A 13214-nucleotide genomic window follows, 5' to 3' on the forward strand; every position below is an offset into this window, starting at 1 on the left:
CTCTCGCTTTTTAAAAATACCTCCCTTGCTTTTTTGAGTCTTGTGTGTGTCCGCATCTCGCCACCATCCACGGTTTGCCTCGTTCCTCCAACCCCCCCCTTTTTTTACATTTTGATCTAAAACCCTCGCTCCTTGAGGGCTCTCGATTCGTCCATAATTGGTCTGGTTGTTTCTTTTCAAATCGGGGTGTCGATCGATCCTCTAGATATCTCCCCCCCCCCCCCCGCAAAACCCTGTCCGTGCAAAAGACGGTGTCGAGAGGACTGGGGATGAAGGCGCCTCTTTGAACGGCCACCATGGAAGGATCTAGCGGCTCCAGTTTTGGAATAGACACGATTTTGTCTAACCCCAGGTCCGGCAGCCCGGCGGGCATGATGAACGGAGACTTTCGGGCGGGCCACGGCGAGGCCAGGGCGGCGGATTTCCTCAGCCAGGCAACCCCGTCCCCCTGCTCGGAAATAGACACGGTGGGGACGGCGCCCTCTTCTCCCATCTCGGTCACCGCGGAACACCCCGAACAGCACTTGGCGCAAGACGGTCTCCCTCCGCAGCACCTCCACCTCCATCACGGCCAGCATCCGCAGCAACAGCCACAAAGTTTGCAGCAATCGCCCCAGCAGCCGCCGCCGCCGCAGCCGCCGCCGCAGCAACTGGGTTCGGGCAGCTCTGCCCCCAGGACTTCCACTTCTTCTTTTCTAATTAAAGACATTTTGGGAGACAGCAAACCTCTGGCGGCGTGTGCACCTTACAGCACCAGCGTCTCGTCCCCGCATCACACCCCCAAACAAGAGAGCAACGCGGCTAACGAAAGCTTCAGGCCAAAACTCGAGCAGGACGACAGCAAAACCAAACTAGACAAACGCGACGATGCCCAGAACGAGCTGAAATGCCACGGTGAGTGTCCCAGTGTGAGTGTGTGCGCGCGCGCGTGTGCGTGCTCCGAACATTCCATTGTTTGGGTTTTTAACGTTCCACACTGTGTGTTTCGAACGTTTCCCACATTCCACTGTTCAGGTTTCCAACGTTCCCTGCAGTCTCTTGGTGTCCTTTAACGTTCGATGTCCGATCAAGGTGCCCTCCAACGTTCCATGTTGTATTAAATTTGCTCTCAAAACATCGATGCAGACTTGGAGCATTAATATGAGTTGGCTAAGCGAGGATGTGACATTTCAGAAACCTGGAAAAATAAAACCAGCCCAGCCAGAAAACCAAAACGCAGTTTGAGATTATTTTGTAAACAAACAAACAAAAAATCCGCGCCCGGAAACTTTTCTTTTTGTATTTTTAAAAAACAAAAATAAAGTATTTCCGGAAATATTTATTTCCCCCCAACTAAGACGGTGCATCTTTTCCTTTATTTTTTTTATTATTATTATTAATAATACTGGTGGAATAGTAGTTTGGTGTCAACAACACCAAAATGGCAGCTGGCTTTATTAGTGATTTAAAAATGCAAATGTGGGTTTTAAAATGCCAGGCGTCTGCATGATTTCTAAGCACAAGCCGACAAAGGTTTAGTAACAATAAGATAAATTTCTGAGCCAACTCAATAGAAAATAAGTTTTAAAAACTTTTACAAAAACTGGTTGATCAGATCGGAACTCTCTTTTTAAAAAGCAGTTTAGCGTCAGTATCGCTCTGTGGGCTATGTTGCTGATTTCTATGGTGTCTTAAGGAGTGTACAATAAATATAAATGGTCTTAAATTCAAATATATAAGGGTGTGTGAGAGTAACATTCACTGATCGCTGGGAAAAAAAGCTCCTAATGCCAAGGGAATCCCACTTAACTGGGAAGGTGCATTTGAAACGTGGAGGTAAGAGAGGACACATTTTACTAATTTTACAGCCTTCAGATATTTTGCAATGGCTAATAGAAGGGCGCTCCAGTATGCTATTCATTTTGCCATTTTACCATTAGCATAAGAGTGTCCAAAAACAGATGTACAGCTTCGTCTAGCAATTTTTTTTGTTGGTTAGTTGGTGCACCAACCTCCCCAGTGGGTCAATTAGAGAGATTATTGTTCTTCCTGCAGGGAAGATCAAGGAGTGCCGAGAAAGAAAGAGGGAGAGAGAGGGAGGGAAAATCATCCGAGTACAAACACAGATGGATTGACATATCGATTTCCTAACGTTTCAGTAGCATTTTTTTTTTTTAAACCTAAACAAAATCCAGAGATGCCAAATAGAATCCGGGATTTTTTGCACTGTCACCCAGGCATGTCACCAAGTCCAACTTGGTTTTTGTACTTGGGTGACAAAGTCCTGGAAAAGCTGAGATGCCTTGGCTTTGTATTAACAGCTTCTCAATTGCAGCCGGGAAGGGGAAAATAATGGATTTGGGCAAGGGGGGTGGGAGCGAAGAAGGGGAGTAGAAGAAAATGCCCCCTCCCGCCTCCAAAGAGCCGTGTGACCAGAGAAATCGCCACTCCTGGGAAGTCCTCTGTTTGGTCTCAAAAAACCCTCGCTACGATTCTATGTACAGTTCTCTATTGAAGCCAACGGGGGCCAGTTTCCCTAACTAATTTGAGCCGCTGAGGTCTGCTCCGCTTCACGCAGAGAACGACCCCCCCCCCGCCAATTCATAACCTCCTGAGCAATCACTTTTAATCCAACCAAGATGGATCCCTCCCACCCTGGGAAGGTTTAGCCGCCCCAGTCACCAGCCTCCACGCTTTCCTCCTGCTCCTCCTGGTCCTGAGCACTAAAGCCCGACTTGTGTCTTGTTGTTCCTAGGGACAAAAGAAGAAGGCGACCGTGAGATCTCAAGCAGCCGGGATAGCCCCCCTGTGCGAGCCAAGAAGCCCCGCAAGGCGCGCACGGCCTTCTCCGACCACCAGCTCAACCAGCTGGAGAGGAGTTTCGAGAGGCAGAAGTACCTGAGCGTCCAAGACCGCATGGACTTGGCGGCGGCCCTCAACCTGACCGACACCCAGGTCAAAACCTGGTACCAAAACAGGAGGTAGGGCTGCCTGGCAGGGCCAGGGCGCAGTCACCAGGTGCGCGCGCGTTTGCGCTGGCGCTTCTCTCGGGCCCCTTGGCATTCCCACCCGTTCCCCCAGACGCCACCCTAAATATGTCTGAATTAAACATTGTTGGGGAAGGGAAGAAGGACGAGCGAGCCAGCAACAGCCCAGCCAACCCTCCGCCTGACTCCGGCACTGTTGACTCCGGAGCGAGTCGCGCCGAGCAGCCCTTGGTCCGGGCAACGTCGCCCGATCCTGCGAACATTTACTCGGAGAGAAGCCCCGTTGCCTTCCGCAGGGCTTCCTCCCCGAGGACGGGGGCGCCTCGATCGGTAGACGTGGGCTGCGGCGCTCACCCCACAACCCTAGGCATAGCCACTCAGACGTACGTCCCATGGCGGTCAATGGTGCTTCCTACCAGGACTGCGTGAACGGGAGGTCGACCTCCTTGACGTTCCTGGGCGTCGATCCCAGTGAACTCCAACGCGGCTTACTTCTGAGTAGACATGCCTAGGACTGCCCTGGTCAACCGCTTGCTTTTGAACTCCAAAGGCGGTCTGCACTGCCTTCAAGCCACCAAGCCACGGCCTTTCAAGGGATTGCAGATGGCGAACTGGGCACACAACGTGGCCTGTATTTGCATCAGGGTGCCCCCCCCCCCAACTCCCAAATCAAGGGCGCGTTTTCTCTCCTTGGCGGCCCAACCAGCCCAGGTCGACCCCTCGATTTCCCTGAAACGTGTTCCGTGGATGAAAGATGAATAGGGATAGGTGAAAAGGTAGGACGATCCCTGCACAAGCCGTGTATGGCTCTCACCCACGGCAAAACAAAGGCAGGAGACTGTCAATCCGTGCGGGGGCTTACTGGGAAAGCTAATTAACATGGCAAGCGGCTCAACGTGGACGGATCGTCGGACGGGTGACCCTGGAGTTCCTGGCTGGGGTCTGATTTTTCACCCTAAGGCCTGATCCCCGGCCGTGGACGGGGGGGGGGGGCAGCAGGCCCACTTTCCCTCCAGTTTTCCCTCTTTCCCGCCCCCTCCTTTTTGCCTCGCTTCTGGGCGCACCCCTCTAACCCACTTGGAAAGCTCTGCCTCTTGCGATCGTTTTCTCGGTGGTTGCGCCTGTACGATTGCATCTGGGAGAGTGTGAATTAAGAAAGCGGGTGGGGAAAATCAAGGCATAAATGTGTGTGTGTTTCTCCCCCCCCCCACGCCCTAAAGAAGGAAACAACAACAAGGGAGTTCCAAAGGCGGCAAGCAATTTCTAGTTTCTCGCAGACGACGACGGGGTTGGAAAAGCTCGTCCAGTTGTCATCTTAGCCATAATTTTCTGTCTCATTACATACAGTTGCAGCCACCCTAATTCTGTCGGAAAACATCAGTGTCATTTATCACCAATCTAAACAGGAGCGCCATGTTTATTAATTTGGCTTCAATTGCTGGGCCGTGATTGCGCGCGCGTGTGTATGTGGATCTACCAGCTCGCGAAACCTACCCGGGTTTCTCTAAAGAGGGCCATGCGTGGAGATCCAGAATGGGAGAGCCATACATTCACCTGGAAACTGTGTACCACCAGCCTAGAATAAATTGACTTGTTATACACTCCGCTTATTTATAAATGTGTATGTGTAGCAGGAAAAAAGAAAGGTGACCTGTGTCTGTTGAAACGTTCGACCAAACTGCTTCATTTCTTTCCAGTTGGTGATCTTTGCTGTGTTTTCCCATGGAGGAAAAATACCCGCCCTTCCTTCCTTTTCAGGATTTTAGATTGAATAACCGAATTCTAAAATATTCAGGTTTCTAGATTCTTTTTCTGGAATTTAGCATCATACAATCAATCTCAGCTGGGTTTTTTTTTTTGGTGTTGTAAGGAGGATACAATTAACGGTCAAACTGACCCTTGCCACGCCACCTCCAGCAATATGCCTAACGAGGTCTAAATATGGTACACAGGGGTTGTTGGGTTATTTTTATGGGGGGGGGGTTGAAGGAGAGGTGAAGATATTTACAGAGGAGTTGTCTGGATTTGGGCTGTCGGTAGAAGCTGGGGGTCTGTTTGGGAGTTTTAAAGGGACTGGCCTACATCTTTGACTCAAGAGTAGAAGTGTAGGAGTATTTTACTTGTCCACATTAAATTCGTGTTTTAGTAGGACTGCATATTTACATTTTCAAAGAGATGTCCCTTACCGGCCCTGGTGTAAAGCTTAGAAATTCAACAGAAGGGGATGGGGGGGAGGGAGAGAGAGAGACGCGCGAATGGATCATGAAAAAGAGGTTTGGTGAGGCCATAGGTCAAATTTTAGTTACATGTTTGAAATTTGTGCTTCATAGACTTTAAGGTGGATATTTTTCAAGGGTCGTTACCTGCCCTCACCATAAGAGGCAGGGCGGGCTAGAAGAGGAAGGACGTATTTGCCTTAGAGTACTGGTGTGTGAGAAGGCAACCTTTTGTCTGTCCGGTTTTCAAGCGACAGTTCATCCGTGTACATCTCCTTTCAGTCCGCCCAAGCGCTTTGCAAGTTGCAACCCGGAGCTTGGATGCTGGTGTTTGAGTTGCTATGTAACCCGCAGGGAAAGTTGTGTTTTGCTTTTGTTTTAAATGGAAAGGAGGTCAAACCAAAGTGGTCCTCTGACTCTGCGAGAAGAGACGGACTTTTGGGGGGCGGGGGGGGGTAGAAAAGGAAGCGCCCCTCCAACCCCCGCCGCCCGAATCCACCCTGCCCATGTCCAGCGTTGTTTGGACCCAGCTAGCGGCGTGTCCTTTCCATCTCTTGCAGGACCAAGTGGAAGCGGCAGACGGCCGTCGGGCTAGAGCTGCTGGCCGAAGCGGGAAATTACTCGGCGCTGCAGCGGATGTTCCCGTCGCCCTATTTCTACCACCCGAGCCTGCTGGGCAGCATGGACAGCACCACGGCGGCCGCGGCGGCGGCAGCCATGTACAGCAGCATGTACCGGACTCCACCTGCGCCCCATCCTCAGCTCCAGCGACCTCTGGTCCCCCGCGTGCTGATCCATGGTCTTGGACCCGGGGGGCAGCCGGCCCTCAACCCCTTATCCAGCCCCATCCCGGGGACCCCGCACCCGCGGTGAAAGCACCCCCGACGCCTGCCCTCCTCCCAGCCCCCTCACTTCCTCCCTCTCACTTAAAAACAGCAACAGCCGATCGACAAAAGAAAGGAGTCGAGACAAGTGAGGGGGGGGGGGGATCAAGAGGTCCTCTCCAAGCGGCCGAAGGAGGCGATCGGCTCAGAGCGTGGAGAAGTCTGGAACCAGTAAGTGGAAAAAAAGTAACCTCAAGTCCGGCATCAACCCCTTTGCCAGAGGAGGGGGGGGAGAGCTACTCTGGGGGGAGGGACTGAAAGAAAGAAAGTGATTGAGATCCAGCCAGACACAGCAAAGACTCTTGAGTGACACAAAGGGGGGGGGAGACGCCCCCTCCCCCCAACACAGATCTCAGAAGACGACGAGGAGGAGGCGGCGGCAGTGGTGGTTGGGAAACTGAGAAGTTTGCACTGAATTCTCATGACCTTTTTTCTTACTGAAAAGTGGCATGCTCCGTATTCTAGAATATATAGAATATATATATTCTATATATATATATATGTATGTATGTATGTGTATATATATATATATATATATATATATAGAAAAATTCTGAACAGGCTGGTGTGCGAAGTGATATAATCTTATTTATTATATGTTGTCCAAAAAAGAAAAGAAAAGTCACTTATATACATTAGTTGAAACAACAACAAAGAAACAAACAACAAAAGATTTCTTCCCCTCTCCTCTCTTCTCTTTTCATGTTTGTTTTTATTCAGTAAAATTAATGCTTAGTTGACAGCAAAAAATTAAAAAAATTATATAGATTTTTTGATGACTGAAAATGGCAAAACGAAGGGAAAAAAGAAATAAACTTTTATCTTTTTTTAAACAAATGTGCGGATCTAAGCCAGCTGATTTTCCTGAGTAATATATGGGAGATTTTATTTGGTAAAACGGGCAGGACGTGCGTGGGTGATGGTGCTAGTTAAAAACATACAAGCAAAACATTTGCTTTTGGTTTTGGATTGGTGGGGGCCCCTAATTCGAATGTTTTTTCCTTTCTTCTTGAGAGTTGATAGAGTTTGACTTTTGGAAGCAACAGATTAGGACAAAATCAGCGAAAGGAAGGGCTGGTTATTTATTTATTTTGGGTGGTGGTAGTGGTGTTGCATTTCTTAAGCGTGTGGAGTACAAGAACTATTGACAAACAAGTTTCTTTTTGGGGTGGGTGTATTGTTGTAATTTGGTCATTACGTGCGCATGTTGGCATTGCTTTTTGGCCGCCACTGCTGTGTAGACTTCTCGTTTTTTCGTCTGTTTTCCCCCTCTCTCTCCTTGCTGAATATTTAAAAGGCAGATCGGAAGAAATATCTAGAATGGTTTGCTAAAGGTGGCCGAGTGTCTGGGAAACCGAAATGTGGTCACCCAGCCTGGCAGCTGTTCCGAGGCCGCAGAAGCGTTCGGGGAGAAAACGTGGAGGACAGACAAGGAGCGAGAGACGCTCGAGGGTGGCAATTAGGAAGTGAGTAGGGGGGTGGGGAAACCGGGGCAACAGGAGAGAACAAAATCCAACCCGATCTACGGTCGGGAAGGGGTGTGTGTATATAACGGGGGAGTTAGCGAACTTTGATTTCCCCCATGAGACATTTTCTCCCGGCCCCCAAAGATCCTCTTCTTTTCTCTTTGGCCACTTTTGTTTTGATTACTTAAAAAAAAAAAATCCCTTCTTAAACTCCTTCTTCAAAACGTTTCGCCATTTTGCCCCCCCCCCCTTTGGCGGAACCGAGACCTTTGGATCACCGGGCTCTGGGTTCGGGGGGGGGGGCGAAGCAAGAGCCAAAGCGAGGCGGGGGCGGGGGCGCGGGTTAACGATTTGAAAATGATGCAACGGGAAAGGCGAGCAGGCAGCCTGTTCCTTCTCTCTCTCTCTCTCCCCCCCTCTTCCTTCCCTTTGGCTACTTTGGCCGTGGCTGGGGGCTACCTAGCGGTCCCCCCTGCCAGTCTAGATCAGCCTGCCCAGCCATAAAAAACAGCCTTAGAAAAAAGAAAGAACTCAATCTTTCTCTCCCGCACCTCCTCTCGCCTTTTCCCTCCTCCTCCTCTTTAAAATTAGAAAGATATACAGCAATTACCTATAAAACATTCATAACGCCAGTCCGATATTATCACCTCCTCTGAGGTTTGTGGCTGGCTCTCTCTGCTTGTGTGGGTTTTTATTCTCTAAAGAAGGCGGGGGGGGGGGAAGAGTGTGAGGTGATGGGTGGGGGGAGAGGGAAAAAACGCAGGAAAGCCTGCGGGCACATTTTATTTGGGCTTTGCTAATTAGAGAATGGTTTGCTGATTCTCTCTCTCTCTCTCTCTCATATAAATTCGCGTTAAAAACCGTCTTGACCTTGGCCGCGTTGTCACAAAAGGGTCCGGAAACGCCCACCTCATTTTCGGCTCTTGTCACAACGGACCCTGACAATTACGCGGGGCCTGAGCTGTGGACGACGAAATTATACACAGAGCGAGCCTTTCTCCACCCCATCTCCCCACTTCCTCGCTTTCCGTGTTAATTGGGGCTTAGAAATAAATAATAACAATGATTCACAACTCCCCCCACCCACGCAACCCCCCTTCCAGATCAAGCTGCTAATGGCTCGCATTGGCCTTGCTCTGCAGAGTGTCCCCCCATCGCCGCCGCCGCCACCACCACCACCACCAATACACCACCACCAACCCATTAGTGGCTACACATTAACGGCCAATGAAATTGACAAGGGAAAGAAACTGACACGCGAATCCCAGGGAACCATCCAGCCCAGGTTAAGCACTTTTAAATTCCCATCCAATTCAATGGGAGAGATACAGCTATTTATTTATCTCCCCCATCTGTTTATCTCCCCCATTGGAATGAATGGGCTTTAAAATATTCAGTTTTACTTGGATAGTGCCCATAGTGATTTATAACATAAATGGAAGTCGGTAAGAAAACGGAAAGTCCCGGATGGTTTGAATTAAAATTGTTCGAAAGTTCTTTTTTCGTCTTCTTTCTTTTCTTTTTAAGTTAGATTTTTGAGCTAAGCCAAATGGGTCGAGAATTATTCAGTTGACTATGTTTTAAAACTCTGATGATAAATCTGGATCTTAGTTTAAACAAAACTATATTTAACAATCACAAGGAAGGAGCAAAGAAGATAAAAATGAACTTCAATGCTGATACTAGTAATCTTGAGGCACCAAAGTACGGACCATGAATGCATAAATGTCTTTTTAAAATTAATAACTAAAATAGAAAGGGGAAAGTATTATGAGACAGCTTTCCAGAATGGCTAATATTGTCGGCAAAGTAATTGAAAACTGGTATTGTATCATCCCGTAAAATTGTAAAGCTGCTTCAAATACCATAGGGAAAAAAACAAAGCAGCATTTCAACTCCTTTTAAAAACTTCTATGAATTTTCCCTATCATAAAAAACAGAGGTAAAATTCATTTTTGGAAGGATGGGGGCGGGGGGTTGAAGAAACATTCAACAGCACAGTCCTATACATGTCTATGTAGAAGTAAGCCCATGAGTTCAATGGGATTTACTCCCAGGTAAATGTGTATAGGATTGCAGCTGAACTGTGTGTTTTTTCCAACTGGGTTTTGGTTGAGGGGAAGGGGAGGAGGCTGAAAATATTGAGCGTCTTCCTCAACATTTATTTTTCATTCTCCATCTTAAAAGAATTAGACCGTTTTAACTGTACAGGACGGAGTTTTCTTGGAAAACCAACATTGTTTCCCCTCTCCCCTTTAGCAGTTCCGTGCCTGCAGTGAAATTTGAACTCTTCACTTTGCTGATAAACAATTTGGATTGCCTCTCACTTAAATTATGAACAAGCTAAATAAACCTACTTCATTAGACGCCTTTGCTGGCTTCTAAAGCTAATTAAAAGAGGCTTTCCTTAGAAGAAAGGGCTCGGTTCAATGTTTAAAAAGCTACAGATGCGCGCTCATTTAAATTCACTCAAGCAAAACCAGAGAGAGAGAGAGAGAGAGAGAGAGAGAGAGAGAGACCCAGCAAGTTGTAATCCCCCCCCCCTTTTTTTCTTTTGGTTAACAAGCTCCCTCATTGAGTGATTATCAAAAGACATAGCAAAGGAATGGATGCTGCTCTGCCTTAATGGTCTCTCCCCCAAACACCCTTACCCTAGTCAAGAAACGATCTATTTTTGGCTCCACTGTCTCAGGATAAACATTTAAATAACTTTCCCCTCCCTCTCTGTTGCGTATCTCCATTTCCAGTGGGGCCACAAGACAGTTGAGTCTATGGCGAGCCTGCTGGCTGGGCTTCTCTTGATCACAGCTTCCCCCAGCCCTCAAGTTAAATACTTCCTTCCCCTTTCACAGCCTCTCCTAATTCCTCAGCAGTTTAATATTTTAGCGCGGGCCTCCCCGAGATCGTGGTAGGGCTTTCTCCATTGCTTGTTTTAATGGCCACGGGTAGAAATTAAAGGGATCTCGCTGTATGGGATATACTTTGGTACTTCTCCAGGGTTCCCCCATCTGGTGCCCTCTAGATGTTTTGGACTACAACTCCCATAATCTCTGACTACTGGCTATGCTGGGTGGGGTTGATGGGAGATGTAACCAAAACATCTAGAGGGCACCAGGTTGACATAGCCCATTAAGACTCTCTGTTACTATCGCTCCACGGCGGCTGCGGCTGCTATTATTATTATTATTATTATTATTGGCTAACAGGAGACGCTCTTTCCTTCCCTTCGCACTGGGAAGGCCAAGGCAGCCCAGCGAAAGCAGCCCGTTGGACAGAGATCTGCTGCTCTCGAGACGGAACTGCCTTCTGGGCCAGGTCTCTTTCTCTCGGTGAGGCCTGGGTCAGCTCGTCCTTTAACCCTGGATCCGCCTTCCCAGCTTGAGGCTCTTTAAACACATCTCAGCTTGTCCTTGCCGCATTCCCTGTGCTATATCAAGGCGGAAGACAGATACCTGGTTGGGATGGCAAGGTAGGAACACTGTCGCCAATGGATTCCCCGAACGGGAACGAGATTCCCCAAGGAATCTGCTGAGGTGTGAGGGAAAGGGGCATAAGTGGCTAGGGTAGGTGTGCGCCACGTTCCCTGCGGCTGGGTTCTCCGTCCGTTGGCCCACACCCGGGAGTGTTCCTCTGGGAGGGGGCTCAATTACCTTTCTGTTTTGCACCTGCACCCTGCATTATTTCTGCTCATGCGGGGCGGAGCTCTGCTATCACTGGGCTCGCAGCACTACCATTGGAATGAGTGGCGCCCCCAGGAAAACGTCTCTGTGTGCACTTACCTGGAAGTAAGTCCCATTGAACAAGATGGGGCTTGCTTCCGAGCAGAGACACGTAGGCTCTTGCCCTAAGGGACGTAGAAACAAAGGCGACTAAGTGACGATGTAACGTTCTTACTGGGCACCATGTTATACTCACAATAAGTATGTGTCAAAGAGTGGCTAAAAGAAAGTCTCTCTCTCTCTCTCTCTCTCTCTCACTCACTCACTCACTCACACACCAGTTTCGAGACAAGCCTGTCTGTCCAATCGGCATTAATGATCGTTTGTAGGGCATCAGAGGGTGCCTGGATCAGGTACCAGGGATACCAGTCAGATCCTGCGGGCTTTGCCCAAGATCTCTGCCCGTTGGGAAAGGCGCTGGGATGATGCGAAGGCGGAACATTCTCTGCAGCACCATAGACAGCTCCCAGGGCTGGCGCGCCGGGCGGCGGCGGCCACGCAGGTTCTTCGGGGTTGTTGCTGTTCAGTCGCTCAGTCCGACTCCCGGCTAACTCTGCGGTCTCTTCCAGACCGCCTCGGCGTTGTAAGGGAGCCGGGAAGAAGACGGAGCTCGACCAAGTCCTCTCGCAGTTGTAGCCTTGGCTGAGTAGTCCTCACGTCCCGCCCAGGATCGGTGCAGCCCTTCGGAGAAAAAGAAGCCCCGGGACAAGAGCTCTGAGCGCGGCGTTCACCCAGAAATCAAGCGAGCCGACCCGACGGCTATTTAATGTTCTTAAGGGGAAGGCGATTCCCGGCGACTTTATATAGTGGCAAATGATTAGGAAGAGATGAGGATAAGGCGGAGGAGGCTCAGTTTGAAAGAGAGGGGGAAAGATTTCCGATTTGCGCTTTAATTCTCCTTCTCTTTCGCGATCAAACGTGAGATTCCTCGTTAATGCATTAGCCAAGCTGGTGTTAATGCCCGCGCGCGGGCTCTATGAATGAATATGTCGTTCTCATTTTCACCGTTCTTCCAAAGAGCTGAAAGAAGGCAAAGTGTCCTTTATAATAAGGGAGGTCTTGGCTTTTAAAACACAAAAGAAACAAGAGCAAGAAACGCCCGTATCCAACCCTCTTTTTCATTGATTCGTGGCATATTCTTTAAACTCAACAGAAATGAACGCTCCACCTACAGAGGCAGTATACCTCTGATTACCAGATGCTGGGCACAAGCAAGGGGGGTGGGGCGCAACATGCTGCCTTCATGCCTTGCTTGTAGGCATCTCCGAGGCTTCCGGCTGGCTCCTTTGGAGCAGGATTCTTGCTCCACAATATGGACCTTTAGTTTGAACCAGCAGCCAGCCCAGGGTTCTTCTAATGCTCAGCTTTGGACTGCAACCCTTAACACAAGAACACAGTGAATGCTGGGTATGAGGAAAGACAGAGGACATTTAATCAGCGTACAGGTGGCGGTGGCGGTGGGATGGGTGGGGGAGAGTGAGAATTCAGTTATTTATTCACTGCCAGATAGAAGACACACATCCCTCTTACAGTTTAGATGACAGGTAACATTTTAAATGCTCAGATTTTAAGTGCTCTGCAGCATCACTAAAAACTCAAAACTGATCTCTGCTGTTGCTAATGGAGTCACTCCAGATTGACACTGGTCAAGACTGAAGAAGATGAATGCAAAAAGGAAGCATGAAGTCCTGCTTGAGCATAGCCTGGCATTGCCTATATTTTGGATCACATCCACTTTCCTATCGTTGTGCACCTGCATTTGATTTCCTAACTTTGTCTTGGAAAAATCTCAAGCATCTACTCTACTTTTGCTCTTGGTCCAAACACAACATTTTATTTTATTTTATTGCCTCCATATCTTCTCTTCTCCTTTCCTTCCCTGTGTGTAGGAATGCCCCCTGTAATTAGAATTTTACTTCTGGCACTAATAACTCTTCTGCAGGCAGAGAGTTAATAAGATGAA

At 48.8% G+C, this 13214-nt stretch overlaps 1 protein-coding gene across 1 annotated transcript; it reads left to right on the top strand.

Annotated features, from left to right (window-relative positions):
- Positions 1-296: 296 nt before the first annotated feature.
- BARHL2 (BarH like homeobox 2) lies at positions 297-6055 on the top strand. Its single transcript, XM_084848216.1, has 3 exons — positions 297-894; positions 2735-2960; positions 5743-6055. Exons 1-3 carry the CDS (start codon positions 297-299, stop codon positions 6053-6055), a joined length of 1137 nt encoding a protein of 378 aa, XP_084704342.1.
- The last annotated feature ends 7159 nt before the right edge of the window (positions 6056-13214 follow it).

Source organism: Heloderma suspectum, chromosome 4, assembly GCF_057233095.1.
Source record: "Heloderma suspectum isolate Gila_16-S chromosome 4, 16-S_ref, whole genome shotgun sequence".
NCBI classification, from domain to species: Eukaryota; Metazoa; Chordata; class Lepidosauria; order Squamata; family Helodermatidae; genus Heloderma; species Heloderma suspectum.